Genomic DNA, 20,362 nt, shown 5'->3' with positions numbered 1-20,362 from the left:
AGCTCTATATAATAAATATTGTGAGAGATCTTGTATTCACTCTCGAGGATATCCCCACAACACTCCAAAGGCATACATTATGGAAGAAACTGGCAACATCTTTCAAAGCACACTTTCTGAACCAGCAGCTAAGCAATTTCTTAATTAGGGACACTAGATGTGCTCTATTTATTAGGATTAATGGTTAAATGTATTCTTATCAATATTTTCTATTTATTATATTACACAATATAAATATATACTTTCTGTGGCATTAAGGTAGATATATTTGATAGAGTATCATGCCATTCGTCTCTGAAAATATAAATACAAAATGTGGTTTCTATATTTTTAATGGCATATTTGTACTTTTTCATGTTTGTTAACAGTTTGTCTGATGCATGTGGTACTCATGTTGTAACTAAGTCCATTAAACCTGCTCATGAGGTGGTCTGTGGGTATGTAGTCTTGCTGACAACCAATCCAGTGCCTCATGAGGGCAGATCTCAAAATAGGAACAGTGATTTTCAACTGCAAAGATCAGAGGAGGTCCAACAGATAGGAAGCTACTGTTTATGATGAACTTTCTACAGTCGAAAAGTCTCCTAAAAAAACCCTATTGAAATATAAATGTGTGTCATGTGTGCAGACAGCATAAAAATGCATGTCTTAAAAATAAGCGTAACCTGTTTAAAAATAAATATTAGCATCAAATTATACATTGGCATTTAACAGCATCAATGAACGAATGGTAAGCATAAATGATATGCTGTCGCAGGTGCTGTGTGCGCTGTTGTTTAGTGTTACGAAGATAGCGTAGGAGTCAATGCAAGCTTGAAAGAATTGGTGGCTATATTCATGAAAATATGAACAGCAAAATATGCATGTATAGTAAACTGTGTATTACACTCTGTCAAAAGGACTACAGTTACTACTGATAACGAAGAGCCACAGGAGATGCAGATTTTAGTACTCAAAACAGCCAAATCAAAACATTTGCTAAACAACACCTGTAAAGCACCCACATTCTGCTGCACATCTAAATGAATTACTAAAGCAATTTAACATTACTGTCTAATTGGAAATGCAAACATACCATAACATAATAGATGCTGGGTTTTAACATGTTGTATATTGTCACACACGTGCAACTAGGAGCAAGCTGAGTGGACCAAGTGGAGGTAATTACCCACCAGGCCAAGGGGTGGTGGGGTGCTCTAAAACTATTTCTGTTATCTCTGCAGACCAAATATGAGAAAACCTGCCTGATTTAATGTCACTTCCAGTTCTGGTGCCCAGACTGACGTTATTTCCTGTTCCGGCACCCAAATTGACATCATTTCCAGTTCTGGTGTCCAGACTGACATTATTTCCTGTTCCGGCACCCAGACTGACATCATTTCCTGTTCCAGTGCTCAGACTGTCCCTTCCTGTTCCGGTCAAATGACATCACTTCTGGTTCACAGCATATAAAACCTCCATCTTTCCAAACCAGTTCAGTTCAATCCTGGAACTCAACCGAACAACAACTTCTTGTTTTCTTTAAACCTTTTCCAGCCAGGAACAATATACAGGTGGCTGCCTCAAACCTTTCCAGTGTGTTGAGACTCATTCTTTCACAATATCCATAGATCACGTTGCTTATCTAAACTCTGCTGTTGGTATGTCATATAGTGATGTAATAGTTTAAATTACAGAAAGATTTCATAGCAGACAGAGGCACTTCTCAAATGTGTGGAGCCCAGTAGCTGCGGTGGTTGACGTGTGTGTCTGCCACCACTGTCTCTGCACTCATTACAAAAAGAAAATTAATTATTAAGCTCCTGAATGGATAACAGCAAATTTTCCTTTTTTTTCTCTCAGCATAAAGTTGTTCAGTATCTTTTGTTCTCTGCCTCAAAACCCCAGCGGCCGTTTAAAATGCACATGCTGAAGAAATTGGGGGCAGATGTCTTAAGAAGAAGCCCTGTGTGTGTAGCCTTTGCAACACAAGATTTCACTGCTATTCAATACACACTCTTTAACTGGCTGTCCCCAGACGTGTATTCTTGTTTGGGAATCACGTCTGGCCTTGCGAGTGTAGTTAGTATGTACACTGCAACTGCTATTAGTCTTGGTTTTAGTCCGCTGTTAGTTTGCCACTCTGGGGCATATTTTAATAGTGCTAAACTCCAAAGTTAATCTAGTTATCGTAAATACATACTAAGAAAAGATCAACATGGGATCTTCCCCAGCTGATACCACACTGTAACTGACCCAACATGACCATATGAGAAACAGCCTTTTTGAAAAAATAATACTTTATTTACAAAGATAAAATCTCTCTGTATATAAACACATATGCCCTACATTGCACTGAAAAATAACCTTTACATAATAGATAAGGGAATTTTGTGTTCGGTTCTCCTTAGGTTACCAGACAATGTTACATTTTAAACATCTATACGACATTCTGGAATAATAATATATGATCCTTCTTCACTTATGATATAAGGTTACATTCAGAAAATTAACAGCACTTTTAGAAACATTTGTATTTGGGACTATTTAGTTATATAAACAAGCTGTATTCATAACATTAACATAAACATGAACTGCTCCTGGCTTTTCCCCTTCTAGTTTTAACAAAAGTATTTCATTCAAATCATCAATAGAACATTTTGATGGTAGGTTAGATTCCAAACATTAATAGGTCTTTTGGAATGATTTGTGTTTGGTAAGTGTGAATTGGACGCTGTATAGCGCCAGACCTGGCACAGACTGACACAGAGGCACGTGTAAAATTCAACCAAAGACTTTTATTTTTCTTCAGCTGGAGGGCACGTCTTCCCTGTGAACCCCCCAGCCACAACACAGTCCCAAGCACAGTTAAACACAAACCACAACCCTTCTTCTGGCACCACCACTCCTCCCAGGCAACCTCGACCTCTTCCTCCTGATTCTGGCCCTGAGTGGTGGTTGCCGGTCCTTTTTATAGCCCACCCAGAAGTGCTCCAGGTGCTTGATCACCTATTGCTAATTGCACTTCCGGGCGGGGCTGTAGAGTTGTCCAGGTTGGCTCTGGGATCCATGCAGCACCCCCTGGTGGCCACCCCAGATCTCCACAGGGTTGTGGAGAACTCCATCTCCCATGGAACCCTGCGGGAAACTGAGGCACCATTGTCAACCAGGGAGGCTGCCACCAAGCGTCCCAGGGGAGGTAATGAGGAGCCCATGGCTGCTCCCCCGGAACATAAGTAGAAGCATGGGACATGGGACCTGGCCGCCCGCCACAAAGTGTTTTCCTAAAAATAAATTTAAATATTTTACCTGAGGGACACAGTGCAATGATATAACACTGCAAGCACTGAGCAGTAAGCACCCCACTTACTTTGATGTGATTGAATCACTGCAAAACAATCAGCAGTAACTGAAGCCACTGAAGCCAGAACATTTACCCCAGTTTTGTTTTGTGACAAGAGGTGCATGCTTCAGGGAAAGAATTTGTAGCCAAGCAGGGATGCCTAACAGCGAGTTAACTACTCCGCCTAGAAGATTGGCATCTTGAGAAAGGGAGGTCTGAAATGACCCTGGGAGCATTTCAATATGATGCTCCTGAAACCAAGGTCAGCTCTAGTTCAAGTGTTCTGAGCCAACTTTTTCATTTGTCGTCCCCAATTTAATTCATTTTAATAAAAACAGTATTGTAGGAGAGCTCAATTGAGCCTGTTGTGAAGTAAAAACACACCCTCCCTATCAGAAGTCCTACTAAGTTGGTTGAGCTAATTTTTGGTGCTAATTCAGCAGCTTTCTGCTATCAGTGCAAAGTGATGACCCTGATTTGCTTCTGGGTTAAGGCATTGTGTGAAGCCCGGGAAAAGTCCTTCCAATGTTTACTGATAGTATTAGTGGGACGTCCTGCTATAACTACAAAGAGACCTCTGAAGAATGTTCTCTGTGGTATGTTAGTACGCAGTTTGCAAAGGTCAAACACAAATGTCCCAGTTATAAATGACCAAAATTAGGTGAACAGGACTGGCAAGCTTTGTATCGGCCTGATTCTGTCAAAATTATTTAAATGTTCAAATACACATAGGGACCCTTCAAAATAATGTTTGAAGGGCTTTACATTGCAGTCTTCCTAGGATGTTTAGGACTTTCTGAGGTTATTATTCTTAAAATGGGGAGGGGTGTTACTAGAACATTTGGTACAGTCACATAAAATGTTTTGCGTTACATTTAGAGACCCTTACAAAATAACATTATGATCAGAGAGGTCTATATGATATTATTTATGTTGATTTTCAGAAAGCTTTTGATTAGGTTCCACATAAGAAGCTACTGAACAAACTAAAAGAAGTGGGAGTTCTATATTTAGTGTGTAGATGGGTTCAAAATTAGCTTAAATACTAAAAAAAGGGTTAGGGTAAGAGGAATTAAGTGACACTAAAAGTGGTGTCCAAGAGATATCACTGCTGGGGTTATTGCTCTTTGTAATAGATATCAACATTCTGGATGTGGATATAAAGAACAAACTGTTCATTGCAAATTATGTGAATTAGGTGGAAGGGCAGATAATCCAGAATGAGCTAAATTGTTGCAGAGGGTCCTGAACAAAATACAGATTTTTGGCAGATGAAATTAAATATAAGTAAATATAAAGTATTACATGTAGCAAGTAAAAATGGTAGACTTGAATACACAATGGGAGGTCATAAACTTGAAAGAATCCCTTATGAAAAGGATCTAGGAGTCATAGTGAACATGTCACTATCCAGATCAACACAATGTATAGAAGTACTCAAGAAGGCAAATAGGATGTTAGGTTATATATCACGATGTGTGGAGTACAAGTGAAGGGACGTTATGCTTAAATAATGCACTAGTGAGGCCTCATCTGGAGTACTGCATGAAGTTTTAATAATAATAATTCATTACATTTATATAGCGCTTTTCTCAGTACTCAAAGCGCTATCCACACAGGGAGGAACCGGGAAGCGAACCCACAATCTTCCACAGTCTCCTTACTGCAAAGCAGCAGCACAACCACTGCGCCACCTGTGAGGACTTGACCTCCATATTACAAAACAGACATAGCAGCAATAGAGAAAGTCCACAGGAGAATGACTTGGCTGATTATAAGACTGAGAGGTACTGGTGCTTTGTCTATTGCTTTCTGACTCACAGTGATGGACTCATGTCTCATCTCTGATGGCAATCTGCTCTAAAACATGTGGATCTTCATCATAATGTTTCAGGAATTGGTTTACAACCTCCACGCGCTGCTGCTTGTGCAGATCAGTAGGCTGTTTGGGTACTCATTTTGTGCAAATGTTATGATACCCAAGTCATCAAGCACTATGGCACATGCAGATCTTCAGCTGATATCCAAAATGTGCTGCAACAGTGGACAACATAATCTATCAGTCTTCTCTGATGAAGGCATTCACTATGTCAATGTGGGCTTGTATGCACAATGATGATGGTCATCAAGATCGAGCTTGTTCTTCCTGCTTTACACCTCTCTGTCCACCAATAAACTTTTCGTTAAGTCATGATGTTTTCATTTCCATATTGAGGTAACATCCTTTAGTGAATTTTAACAAGTTTCACTCCCCCTGCCCAAAGAATTCTCACTACGGTGCATTGTTCATTAATTGCGCTGTCCTGCAGCACAGCATCCATGTTCATTTGACCTTGGCTCCAACTAGACTAACAGCAGAGTGCTGCACTGTGCATGTTCAAATTACCCATAAGCCATTGTGAACATTTGTATTACATCAGCTTCTACCCATTGCGGTTCAGTTTGTATTGAAATTTTAACAGTTCAAGTCCAGTGAATATCCTGAAATGGCACAAACATAAGTAGTATACTGTCAGAGGTTAATAAAACGCTGAAAAGTAATGTAATTTTCAGATTTATACAAAAAGATCTCAGGGAACAAATAGTGGGTTATCAATTACATTGCGTTTGCAATTATACAGTGTGGTCTAAAGGATGCGCACCAGCTCCCCAAACATGACAGACACTGATACAAGTTTCAGCACAACACAGACTTTTATTTTGCTGTGGGAAACCCTTCTCAAGTTTCCCACACAGTAAGCACAGTACAACACAAATAGAACACAGTAATGACTTTTTCTTCTTTCTTTATCTCTCTCTCTTTCTCTCTTCACCTCCACTCATCCTCTGGCAAGCATCATTCTCTCCACCCGACTTCCTTAAGTATCAAAAAGATATATATCAGGGAAAACAGAGTTTTTTTAAAATAAGTACAGTACACATACAGTATGTGTATTAACAATATTCACACACATTTACATTTATATTTATATTTGCTTAGCAGATGCTTTTATCCAAATCCACTTACAAAAGGGGTCAACATAATTGAGTAAACACCAGTCTGTGGGACTCTTTGGAACAATGTTACAAAACAAGAATACAAAATTGATCACTTCAAGTGAAGAGCTCATAACAAAATACTTGGGAGTTAATAGGCTGCAAAATCTAATTGCTAATATCAGTTAGACAAATTCACTAAACAACAAGTCTTCAACCACAAGCATTACCTGGTAGGTAACCACCCATACAATCAGATGGTGATTCAGACGATGAATGTCATGAATGTAATTACCCCGATCTACATGCTGTCAAATAGACGAACCACAAGCCGTGGCGCATCGTAAAGAGGCTTCGCCGCTGACGTCTGAGGTTCGATCTCCGAGAGGGGGTGCAGTGAGTGTGTAGGCCTGATGAGCCCAGAATTAGGGCGAAACTAGTGTCACATACTCTTTGCATTATTTGACAGTAAAACTATGCAGCATTCTATGATTTGCTTCTCGCAACTGAAGAGGGCACCGTGGCGGACTTTTGCCAACTTGCAGGCCAACCACAAGCGTTACCTGGTAGGTAACCACCCATACAATCAGATTGTGATTCAGACTACGAATGTCATGAATATATATTATATATGCATGAGTGGGCAAAAGTAGGTTTACAGTTATGAGTATGCGAAACAGTTTATTCATGTATTCATATTTATTTATTAATGATTGCATTATTTATTTGTGCCATTGTGACATTCCTTCGAGTTAATAAATGTAATAAAGCTATTGTAATAATCATAACCTGCATGTCTTCTTCCATACAACCGTAAAACTACTTCTGCCCACTTCTGTATAAAAGCTGAGAGAATAAGAGAGATTAGTACAAATATATATGAACCGGTGTGCCAAAGACTCTGTGGTCATCGCCACTGACATGAGACCATTCCATCTGTGGGCATATTCAGCCACTCTTCCCACGCAGGACAACTTTAAAGACACTAATTACCGCAACACGCGCATGATGTTCATGTTACATGAAACTGCAATTAACAAAGCGTGCAAGCTTCCAAATCGGTGATCGAATTATGAACGTTGGGCTCTGTTCAACACGGCACACAGGATATCACATACATATGTAGCGCTTCTTTTACCTGAAGTGACGTTATTAAATAAATTCCAGGTCCTCTTGGACACTTTTTCGCCTCAGCGACAGCTGCAGTGAACCGAGCAGAGTATTGGAGTGCTCATTGCACAGCACGGAGCGCAGCGGCCCCCTTTGTGCATTAAAAAGAGTAGGAGGGGGCGAAGAGGCGAGGCAGCGTTGAGCGGTGTATTAGTTAAATTCGCGAAAGGGGGCTCTGCTGTCCTGTTTAAAGTAGCAAGGCTCCGTGTCTGGTGCGCGAAGCGGCACTGAGGTTTGCTGATAATCTTGGGATTTCGTCCAAACGCGTGGCGGAAAGGACAGAAAAAGCGATTCTCTGCCATCCTTTTATGTTTTTTTGCTTCTACTTCACACTGAGAGGCAGATATATTTTAGGGGGAAAAAAGTTTTCGTTGTTTTTTTTCTGGACCCAAAACAAGCCTGGATAGAGAAAGCGAGCGCTCCACTGGGCTGCTGCTTTCTGTGATTTGCACAAAGCCTAGTCAGCAAGCTAAAGAACGAACTAAAGGAAAAAAGAAGCGCTCATTTACAGATGGAAAAGTCTGAGCCTTTGGGGGGAAACGACTCGCGATGAGTGGAGGTTTTTCAAAGTAGGACTACTTTTGTGATGTGATTTTGATCTCCCCGATTCCCGTGAAGTTTGGTTTTCGCCCGTTTGCAAAGTGGGACCTTTTGCAGCGTGAAACTAAATTTGCAGGCGCTTATTTGATATCGGAGACTTTTAATGGATTCAATGTTAAGGAGTTTACGTGCTGCCACTGCCTGAGCTGGATTACAGGAAATCTTTCAGCCCCCAGACAGCAATGGTAAATAGGTTTCAGTGTTTTGCTTCCTTCCTTCATAGACCCCACTGTCTGGAGAGGTATTTCTGCATTTTTGTTTAAATATTTTCATGTTGCTTTTTAAAAAATTACAATACTTCAGCTTGGTTTTAAAAAGACTGGGTCATTTCTTACACAGTTTGGGGAAGTGTTGTTCTCTTTTAATTTAGGATGCACTACTGAACACTACAATTGGATTTTTTAAAATCATTTTAACCAAAGGAACTGTAAACTAATGTTTGCTCACTCCCATTGCTATTTTGACCAATGAAATGATGCAGACACTGGTGCTTCACGCAGCTGTGCTGCTAACCTTGTGGGCAGTGTTAGGCTCTGAAGGGTCTCCAGACAATGTAGAGAGCCACCAGCTCAGAAAGCGGACTTTTGTAAGGGCTAGGATAAACAGACCGGCATCACAAATGAAATCCTCCATAAATCAGGAAGGAGCCTCCTCAAGAGGCGTTCAGCAAGTTAGAGAATTTCAGAAAGATGAGGGTGCAAAGCTTCAAAGACAAGGGCAGAACAGACGGAGCATGCCAAGTCGGACCCCGGTGTCAAGTGCAGCCCTTGCAAGGATGCCCCAAGATCAGAGTACTGCCGGGGCTCGATCCAGACTGGTAAGAGTGCCTTCGGGCTCTGGCTCTCCTAATGTTTTGGCAAGTTTTGCTGGCAAGAACCGGATCTTGATTATCACAGCCCCTCACTCCTCGGAAGGATACTATCGTCTCATGATGAGTCTTCTGAAGCCAGACGTCTATTGTGAACTGGCTGAGAGACATGTACACCAGATTGTGATGTTTCATGAGGAAGGAGAGATGGGAGGTGTGGTGCGAAAGATCACTAATGAGGGAAAGATTAATGAGGAGCCTCTGGACCCAGCTCTTGTCCCAAAGCTGATGAACTTTTTAAAGCTGGAAAAGGGCAAATTCGGGATGGTGCTGCTGCGGAAGACTTTACAGGTGGAAGAGAGGTACCCTTACCCAGTTAGGCTGGAGGCTGTGTATGAAGTGATTGATCAAGCTCCCATTAGGAAAATTGAGAAGATGAGACAGAAGGGATTTATTCAAAAGTGCAAAGCAGCTGGAGTGGAAGGACAGGTGGTAGGTGGTAGTGTGTCTGTGGATGACAGGGTAACTATTGAAGCAGCAGCTGTGAAGCCTACCATCAAACCTGAGAACAAAGAGGAGAAAGTGTTCAGAAAGAACACAACTGTAAAAAAGCCAATTCAGACTACTAGTGCTCCTACAAGCACAAGACCCCCCACAACACGGACTACAACTACAAGGCCCACGACAACCACTACCACTACCACCCCAGCTCCTCCCACAACTACCTTAGGAACCACACAGTTTGTGACTACTACCACTAAAGCTACAACTACAACTGCTGCCCCAACCACTCAAAGGACTTGGCCTACTAAGGCACACACAACCGTTCAGTGGCTGCCTGCACGTCACCGTCCTTCTTTCAATGGTGATTTTAGAACAACTGTGGAGCCTGTTTATTTCCCTCCCTCTCGATATGATGATCACAGGGACAAGCTGCATAATGTGGCCAAAAAAAATAAAAACCCTCCACCTGTGAAACCTACTACTCCATCGAATTACTATACTAATGCATATGTTGGCCGTAATGGAGACAATCGCACTGACAGAAAGGAATTTGGGCAAAAAGAAGTAGGTGTTACTCCAACACAGCAAAAACCCACCAAGACCAGATCCACCAAGAACAAAACCACAACCAAGATTCTGAGCAATGAATATGAGGACAAGTATGATGCCGGAAAGCCAACTGGGGGTCACCCTGAAGAGGATATTGAGGAAAACCTTGAGCAGAAGAAAGGCAAGGGAAAAGCTGATAAAGGTGAAAAAAATGAAAAGAAAAAAAGGAAAGGTGACAAGACAGAAAAGTCTAACAAGAAATACAAGGCTGAAAAGAAGGGAAAAGGGGCCAAGGAAGGCAAGAACGAGAACCGCAACAAGAAGAATAGCAAGAAAACCAACAAGCACCAAGAAAAAGAGGAGTATGAAAAACCAGCAAAAAAGCCACCAGCATCCCGCAGCTCTTTATCTTTGTTCTTGGATTACTTTGAAAATCACCGCCGCCTCATTGTAAGTATCATCACCTTAACAGTTTCACTGGTGTGTTTTTGTTATTGATGATTAGGCAAGCTCAACAAAGTAATTCATATAATCATTGAATTTAGTGGACACATTTACTTAATGCAGTACATAAGAACATTTATTTATGTACTACTGGATCTCAGGCCAGTTAAATTACTTGTTAAGGGCCACACAGTGAGCAGTAAAACCAGCCACAGTGGGGTTCAAAGTCCAGCACTCTTCCCAATAGGCCACACTGCCTGACTATAAAGACTTTCAAGACTTTTAAGAATCTTGCCATTATTTACATACAGAATAAACACCCATCCATCCTCCCCTTATATCCAGGTTCAAAACCGCATAAGCAAGGGCTATGGAGGAAGGAGATCATCAGACAGCATAAGGCGCAAAACTGGATGGGACAATCGTGCATTCTACATCACACCCATGCATATATCCTCACTCATTCAAATTGAAGTGTCCAGTTAACCTAACCTGCATATACATGGAAGAGAATAAACACAACAGATTTATAAGGAGCAATACAATAGTTAACTGTGCCGTGTTTTATAAAAAATATATATACATGCTTTCTCAAACTCAGCTAGTGTATTTTAGGGTACACACATACCAACACTCAGTGACACTGGGACCAGTTTAGAGTCATCAGTTAACCTACCATGAATGTTTCTGGGATGTGGGAGAGAGGCCAGAACAGACATGGGGAGAACATTAAACTCCAACACAGACAACAGCCAGGTGAATTATTTGAATCATTGGTGCTGGATCCATACAGTGTATGGTGAAAGTGATAGTGATGTGAATTACTTAACATTTATGGTCTTTACTTTGAAACAACAAATGAAGGTTGCCTTTTTTGGGTAGAAAATGCAGGCTTTTTAGAAGGAAGAAAATAAGAGTTATGAACAGTCATTGGCCATATTTACATGCACCTCAACAACCTAGTTATTCACAGAAGCCTGTTTTTCAAAATGTCACCTAAACCCTTACTCCAGTTAGAGAAATTGGGAAATTGGCCTCTGAGAAATCTTTTAAATGGAGGAAAATGTCTCCGCAAATAACCCTATTACAGTATGTGGCCATGTAAACCCTTACCCAGGCTACTGTTAAGACTTTTAAAGTTTGTGCATATCCATTGCACAGTTTGTCATCTTTCGCATGTATTTGCTTTGCACATGCTTTCAGTAGCTGGGTAGAACTGTCCACAGGCAATCGTATTACTCCTTCTCCTAACTGAAATAATCTGTCTCTATATTTCAGAAATCAATGACTTTATGTTGATGTGATGAATGTACAGTGCTAAATGCAGCAATACAATATCGAGTGCAGTGGGGTAACACGTTAGAAGCAACATGCATTATGTAGTCTGATTACTTTTTAAAGTAACGAGCAACCTAATGCAATACCTCCATCCATCCATCCATCCATTTTCCAACCCGCTGAATCCGAACACAGGGTCACGGGGATCTGCTAATGCAATACCTACTGTATCCTTTTATAGAAAAAATACCTGCATTATTATTATTCTAGCAGACCTGGGTATGAGGCAAGAAGGGCACGTAACAGGTCTTTTACAGGGTTCAATAGGACAGCCTAGCAGAGAAGAGTGTGCTGTGTGAAATCTGGGAACAGAAACCTATAAATAATGTGTCTTTTTGATTAAACATATTCATAAGCAATAAGAAAATGACCACAGGCATCATGCTTATTTTCTGATTCACGGTGGCCGATGATGATGTTGAACTTTTTTTTGTATGGGTTAATGCGGAGCGTTTTGACAAAATAGAAGATAATTACTTTTCTCATGTAAATGTGGATTTTTAAGAAAACAGATTTTTGTCCTAACTGGGTCACGTGTGTGCATGTAAATGCACTTATTGATAACCTGTTTAAACAGTTAGTGTACAAATGCTGGAATTCCACCGAGACTTAAATTAAAGTTTTTCTAGAAAGCAATCAGCAAGGTGGTTTTCTAATCGCAACTAATGGTGCACTGCTCATGCAAACTTTTCTGAGTGGTAATCAGCTTTTAGACCATATAATGGTATGCCTATACTTTGAAACAAAATTCAAAACTGTCAGGGCGAAAACAGTAATCAGACACTTTAACAAGCCCTAATGAAGAATATCAAGTGTCAGTTACTGTTGACAGACTTAAATGTTCATTTGTTTTTGAAGTCCCTTAGGCTAGGTCATATTTATTATTATTATTTACTTATTTGGCTGACTCCTTTATTCAAGGCAACATACAACATTTAAAATATAATTGGTTACATTTCTTATGTTTTTCCATTTGGAGCACATGCAGGTGAAGTGGTCACACAGTCTCAGAAGTGGGATTTGAACTTACAATCTCAAGGTCTGAAGCTCAAAGCCTTAACCACTATGCTCCACTGCCAACTCATTGTTACTGAGAATCATCTCCCATTCCACCAACATCAGTCACTCCCCATTAGGTGTGGCATTAGTTCATTGCAGGAAACACTCCATAACATGGGGATGAATAAGAGTCTTCAGTTAACATGGCACATCCATGTTTGGGATAAAAGGGAAAAAGATTTACAGATAATATACTATATTAATACAGTGGTGTGAAAAACTATTTGCCCTCTTCCTGATTTCTTATTCTTTTGCATGTTTGTCACACAAAAAGTTTCTGATCATCAAACACATTTAACCATTAGTCAAATATAACACAAGTAAACACAAAATGCAGTTTGTAAATGGTGGTTTTTATTATTTAGGGAGAAAAAAAAATCCAAACCTACATGGCCCTGTGTGAAAAAGTAATTGCCCCCTGAACCTAATAACTGGTTGGGCCACCCTTAGCAGCAATAACTGCAATCAAGCGTTTGCGATAACTTGCAATGAGTCTTTTACAGCGCTCTGGAGGAATTTTGGCCCACTCATCTTTGCAAAATTGTTGTAATTCAGCTTTATTTGAGGGTTTTCTAGCATGAACCGCCTTTTTAAGGCCATGCCATAGCATCTCAATTGGATTCAGGTCAGGACTTTGACTAGGCCACTCCAGAGTCGTCTTTTTGTTTTTCTTCAGCCATTCAGAGGTGGATTTGCTGGTGTGTTTTGGGTCATTGTCCTGTTGCAGCACCCAAGATCGCTTCAGCTTGAGTTGATGAGCAGATGGCTGGACATTCTCCTTCAGGATTTTTTGGTAGACAGTAGAATTCATGGTTCCATCTATCACAGCAAGCCTTCCAGGTCCTGAAGCAGCAAAACAACCCCAGACCATCACACTACCACCACCATATTTTACTGTTGGTATGATGTTCTTTTTCTGAAATGCTGTGTTCCTTTTACGCCAGATGTAACGGGACATTTGCCTTCCAAAAAGTTCAACTTTTGTCTCATCAGTCCACAAGGTATTTTCCCAAAAGTCTTGGCAATCATTGAGATGTTTCTTAGCAAAATTGAGACGAGCCCTAATGTTCTTTTTGCTTAACAGTGGTTTGCGTCTTGGAAATCTGCCATGCAGGCCGTTTTTGCCCAGTCTCTTTCTTATGGTGGAGTCGTGAACACTGACCTTAATTGAGGCAAATGAGGCCTGCAGTTCTTTAGACATTGTCCTGGGGTCTTTTGTGACCTCTCGGATGAGTCGTCTCTGCGCTCTTGGGGTAATTTTGATCGGCCGGCCACTCCTGGGAAGGTTCACCACTGTTCCATGTTTTTGCCATTTGTGGATAATGGCTCTCACTGTGGTTCGCTGGAGTCCCAAAGCTTTAGAAATGGCTTTATAACCTTTACCAGACTGATAGATCTCAATTACTTCTGTTCTCATTTGTTCCTGAATTTCTTTGGATCTTGGCATGATGTCTATCTTTTGAGGTGCTTTTGGTCTACTTCTCTGTGTCAGGCAGCTCCTATTTAAGTGATTTCTTGATTGAAACAGGTGTGGCAGTAATCAGGGCCTGGGGGTGGCTACGGAAATTGAACTCAAGTGTGATACACCACAGTTAGGTTATTTTTTAACAAGGGGGCAATTACTTTTTCACACAGGGCCATGTAGGTTTGGATTTTTTTTCTCCCTAAATAATAAAAACCATCATTTAAAAACTGCATTTTGTGTTTACTTGTGTTATATTTGACTAATGGTTAAATGTGTTTGATGATCAGAAACATTTTGTGTGACAAACATGCAAAAGAATAAGAAATCAGGAAGGGGGCAAATAGTTTTTCACACCACTGTATATTGTCAAGCCTTAAACATGAGATTTTTAGCAACTTTGAAAATAATTAATCTTCTTCTTCTTCATTCAGCTGCTCCTGTTAGGGGTCGCCACAGCAGATCATCTTCTTCCATATCTTTCTGTCCTCTGCATCTTGTTCTGTTACACCCATCACCTGCATGTCCTCTCTCACCACATCCATGAACCTCCTCTTAGGCCTTCCTCTTCTCCTCTTACCTGGCAGCTCTATTCTTAGCATCCTTCTCCAGATATACTCAGCATCTCTCCTCTGCACATGTCCAAACCAACGCAATCTCGCCTCTCTGACTTTGTCTCCCAACTGTCCAACGTGAGCTGACCCTCTAATGTACTCATTTCTAATCCTGTCCATCCTTGTCACACCCAATACAAATCTTAGCATCTTTAACTCTGCTACCTCCAGCTCTGTCTCCTGCTTTCTGGTCAGTGCCACTGTCTCCAACCCATTTAACATAGCTGGTCTCACTACCATCCTGTAGACCTCCCCTTTCATTTTGCTGATACCCATCTGTCACAAATCACTCCTGACATTCTTCTCCACCCATTCCACCCTGCCTGCACTCTCTTTTTCACTTCTCTTCCATAATCCCCATTACTCTGTACTGTACTGTTTGAAAATAATTAATACAGTTATTTAAAGCAATTGAGTTAATTATCTTGACAAATTACTATATGCCAGTTTGGAAATCCTAAGGAAAAAATGTCAGATTCATCCTATAAGACTGAGCATTATGTCTCTTCAGTAGAGACTAAAGGAGCCGAATATTTCTCCCCACAAACAGATGCAATTGAAATTTTTTTAAATGATGAAGGGAAACGACAAAATCAAACTGTCTAGAATCTGTACACACTCCCCCATAAGTCTGTCTTCCATAATTGTATACAGTGTAACAGTTTTCATGTGGATAGACATGAAAATGCTCTATATTTCAGTAAAAATTTAAAAAACTCATTGATGTATTAGAAACAGATTTTGATTCTGCAATACAGAACCTTGTTGATTCCAGAAGCATAAATGGCTACAAATATCTAGTAAGAGTTCATAATGCTCTCTTTTGTTATAACTATAGGATACATAACAGAAAACTCTTAACACATGTACTGCTAACCACGTTACCTTCTTTGCACACTTTTTAAATTCTGCCTTTCCATTGTGGCGTTCCCTACTTTAAGCCCATCCTTAAATGGGCCTCATCCTCAAAGTCACCTAAAAAGACTGCCTGGAGCCACTTTCCCACTCCCTTCTGGAACTGTCTATATCTTCCTAGCTGGTCTATCTGAAAATTGCAGCTTGGCCATCTTATAACAGTAGGTGGTTCGCTTTGTTCGGACTGCCAATATACCTTTGGCATGCAGAAATTGACACAACAGAATAGTTTTAAACTCAGTGGCAGGCTGTCTTCTGCCAGCAAAAATAAGGTATTTACAGTCCAAAAAATGTTGGCCTTTTTAGGTTTGCAAGCCAGCATAATTGGTCAGAATCTTTCATTTTTTTATTTTTGGTTTTATTGATTATGACATTTTCTGTATTATTATTATTAATAATTTCCCTTTCATTTATCACATAAACTGCTTAGTAATTTAGAAACTAGCATCTGTCAGTCTCTATGTGATAGAGTGGTATAGCGGTTAAGGCTTTGAATTTCATGAGCAAGTCACTTCACCTGCTTATGCTGTAATTGGCGGAAAAAAACAAAAAAAAATGAGATGTAACCTGTGGCTTTTCAAATGTTATAAGCAACCTTGGACAAAGATGTCACCCAAAAAATAATATACTTTGTAAACAATGTTTATGTGGTTTGGCAATCATCTTGAGTTTTTTTTTTACATTAAGTGGTAAAGACTGCCCTATAGTCTCTTACAAAATCAGTGGGAAAATATGATTTCCATAAAGAGGATTAGTTGGATTGCTGTAACAGATCTTGTAGAAAATGGCTCTGCATCAGCTCTTCTATGTCTTGTCTGTAGGTATCTCAGTGTAGTTTACCTTTTTAACACTTTCTTAAGCGTACTTAAGAACATGATTAAAAGATGAAAGAAGTGCCAATAATGCTCGCTCCATTACATATGTTGGTCAGCTGTATGTTCATAAAAATGAGTACATGTTTAGTACATGGCTCATAGCTGCAGTGGAAAATTTTATTTGGGCAATCTTTGATATATAGTGTGGGGGACAACATGCTAGATCCAATGTCCCAGCCGAAATTGGTTTGGGGTCCTTACTTGGACGGGATGCCCATAATATGGAAGGACAGGGGAGAGCAACAGCTCTTACTTATTGTCTACCCTCATACACTGGATGGTAGAAGCCCTGGATATTGGTACCCATTTAGACACCTGGAGGGAATACCAGGAATTGTAGTCCCTGTAGCACAGTCCTGCTGGGGTCCTTTTTGGGCATGGTGCAGGGTTACACTCTTTACTATTTGGGACTTCCGTACCCCTGTGCCAGAAGTACTCTCAGGTCCTCCATAGAAGAGACCGCATTGCTTTGTCTAGGTGAGTCAGGGCCGGGAGCAGAGACAGACAACACTGGCCTTGGAGGAGTAGCAGTGTGGTGAAGGGAGAGAGGAAAGAAAGAACAAGAGACCACTTGTATGTCTGTTTTATACTAGGTATTTGTAATAAAAACCCCTTTATTTGAACCAGGGACTGTGTTTTTGCATTTCTGTTTGGAGCTCAGTGGCATCTAGCCTTCACAATAAGTATATAACTGTCCATACACATGAGAAGGGTTCAGAGAAGAGCAATGTTTTAACAACCATAGTCTGTCCTATAACCTACTGCAGTCCTAAATCAATATTGTAAGAAAAAAACATTTAGCAAGCTTTAACTGAAGCTTTAAACATAAATAAAACTGAAATTATGTATTGGAGAAAGGCATTGTGGGAATATCGTTACAGTTGCTGCTGCTACTTCACAGTTCCATAGGTTCAATTCCTGGACCAGGTCACCATCTGTACACAGATGCATGCCCATTCTGCACATTTTCCATGTGTTTAAATTTCAATTAATCCCACTTTCCTTTCACACCCCAAAGGTGTGGGGTCACTTCATAGCTGGAAGTTGACCTGGTAAGAGTAAGTGAACAGTTGTGTATGGTTGTGCCTAGTGACTGACTTGGCTTTCGGTCCAGGTTTAGATCATGACTTATACCAATCTGCTGTTGGGATAGGCTTTGGCCCCTACAATATAAAAGGTGTGTTCAAAATGGAATGAATAGTTTTGTTTCTTGTAGACTTTCAGTTTCTCAATCGCACTATTAGAAACCATATACCAAAAATACATCTGCTTTAAAGGTATTCCTTACAGATCACAATACACAATAAAAATCATGGCCCTGGGATATATGCTTTATATGAGCTCTTGATCTTGCCTTTTTGTGAATACAGGAGTAATAGAAGATAATGACGTTGTGCAGTTCCATCTTTGAAAGGTGACAAAGTTTACTTGATGCACATAGTTTCTGCCATACTTTATATTTCATTTACTGCAGCAATCATGATACGCCTTTCAAATCCAGTAGCTAAGCTTGATCCTGTTTACTGAAATAGGCTCAGTGGGTTTAAGCTGCACTTCTGATTTTACCATTGTAATTGAAAGATGATTTTAGCATGTTAAATTATTGTTATGTCAATACATACAAAATCCATCAATTTTCAGATCACCTTTCTTCCGATATCAGACATGGGGATCTGAGTCCTTGCCTTCAGGATCAGCACAAAATGGGAACCATTCCAGTCAGGTACATGGTATATTCTCTCACCCATATTTATTCACCCATAATAAAAATGTCACAATTATCACTCCTATATCTCTGTGTACACAATCATAAGCCAGTTTTGGTCATCTATTGCAGATACCATACTCATAACAGTTAATCAGCATCAGTTTCTCCATAATAAGTTCAGGTCAGGCCTTCTCTGTTGTATTTTACACACCATTACAGTTACCTGCACACATTAGTTAATTAGTTATGACCAGGTCTCCCCCCACAGTTCCTGTCACAATACTGTAAAGCCATCTGAGTTTCAGTTATATTTTAGAATGTAACAATAATAGACAGTAAATGGAGGAGTGATTTAAATGCGACTGGGTAGACTTGATGGTATACTGCTGCTTCAGAACTAGAGGATTTGGGGTTCATTGTCTGGACTGACCACTGTCTGATTGCATGATATTCCCATGTCTATCTGGGTTTCCCAGAGACACTCCAGTTTCCTCCCACATCCAGATTAGGTTATCTAGTAGTTTGGAGTGACCGGGTGAGAGTATCCCCCCACAAATGAACCAAAGTGCCATCTGGGTTTGCTGCTGGGATAGACAACCACCCTGTGACCATGTAATGAAACGATACATGAATGAGTGGTACAGATTTACATACAGTGTGACAACAGCGTTACTGTGCTGGCATAAAGATCCGAAACAGAACACTACCACATAACTTTTATAACATTTGAATTTTTCCTTTTAATTCTTTCTCAGATCAGGATACTGCTAACTCTAAAAGCTAATGTTGAACATTTTTGTTACTGGCACTCTGAAAATTAGTAGTGATTTGTCATTGCATTAGAATTTAATTAAAGCAGATAATTTCACAGAAATTTAGAAATTTGTTTCTAACAGATAGAGATAGTGCCCCCTTATTTTGACAAATCTGGTTCTTTGTACAGAAACTGTCTTCTTAGAAATGTACACTTGAGCTCTGAGAATTCTCTACTTTTTACACTTTGGCACCTCAAAGAGAAGTCTGACATTTGTGGACTTTGAATAAGAAACAAATTCCTAAGAATTCACAGTTTATGTTGGAAAAAGTTAATATGAAGAGTTTTATATTTCTTAATGTATCTTTTATGACATCTTTGGTTAGTTTAGTATGGAGATGATTTAACCATTTTTTCAAGACACTAGGTTCTTTTCTTTTATAATATAAAAGCTTTACTTCATTGTCATTGTCCTTAAGATATCACTTTATGTGTCTTTTGTCGCTTTTCCAGTAGTTTTTAGCTCTGTCCTAGCACTGAAGGGGCTGACCTCAGATAGTCCTGACTGCTGGCTAAATTTATTACACGAGGCAAACATGAATGAATGAAGCATGTTGCCAAGCAATCAACCCTTGGAATGCAAAGCTCAGCTCAGCAGTTTATTTGCCTCATTTAATTTATTTGTGGACATTTTCAGACTCTTCTCCTGGTGTGCGTGCCAGTTGTAGATGAGCAACACCCATAGATTCCCTTTATTTACAAAGACACTAAAGCAGGGTTTACAAATTTACAATCAGATATTCTGTGTCAGTCTCTCATTGACTGAGTATAATGTCGTGATTAACTATTAGAGTAAATTTGAAAACTATTTTCAGAATTTAAGATCAATTAAAGGTTGACTGGGATGGAATTTAGAGTGATTAGTAGGCTTAGCATATTTTTGGGATGATGTCTGAGTCTAGAATGGAAAGGTAGACACGTGAGCTGCTTTAATTGCAGGATGTTAATGCCATATCACTGCGACAGGCACAGGTACTTGTATACTTAACATGTCTTTGATTAATGTATTTGGTAAATTGGATTTATCCTTTACAAAGTTTATTATTCTAATTATGATTACATTTTTTAAAGCATATGTTGACAGCATTGGGTACAAAGCACGGACCAACCCTTTTCAGGGTAGCAGTCCATTACACGGCTCACTGACACATTTACACAGACCCAATTTAGAATTTGCAGTTAAGCTACCATGTATGTCTTTGAG

General features: G+C 39.9%; 1 protein-coding gene across 1 annotated transcript in view; it reads left to right on the top strand.

Annotated features, from left to right (window-relative positions):
• Window positions 1-7,521: 7,521 nt before the first annotated feature.
• Window positions 7,522-20,362, top strand: part of ccdc80 (coiled-coil domain containing 80) — a 63,018-nt gene continuing 50,177 nt past the window's right edge. The window contains exon 1 of the mRNA XM_028799748.2: window positions 7,522-10,379. Within this exon, the coding sequence (XP_028655581.1) occupies window positions 8,541-10,379 (1,839 nt within the window). The 5' untranslated portion in view covers window positions 7,522-8,540. The remainder of the gene's footprint in view (window positions 10,380-20,362) is intronic.

Source organism: Erpetoichthys calabaricus, chromosome 4 (genome assembly GCF_900747795.2).
Source record: "Erpetoichthys calabaricus chromosome 4, fErpCal1.3, whole genome shotgun sequence".
Lineage (NCBI taxonomy): Eukaryota > Metazoa > Chordata > Cladistia > Polypteriformes > Polypteridae > Erpetoichthys > Erpetoichthys calabaricus.
This window is presented reverse-complemented; position numbering and strand designations above follow the sequence as displayed.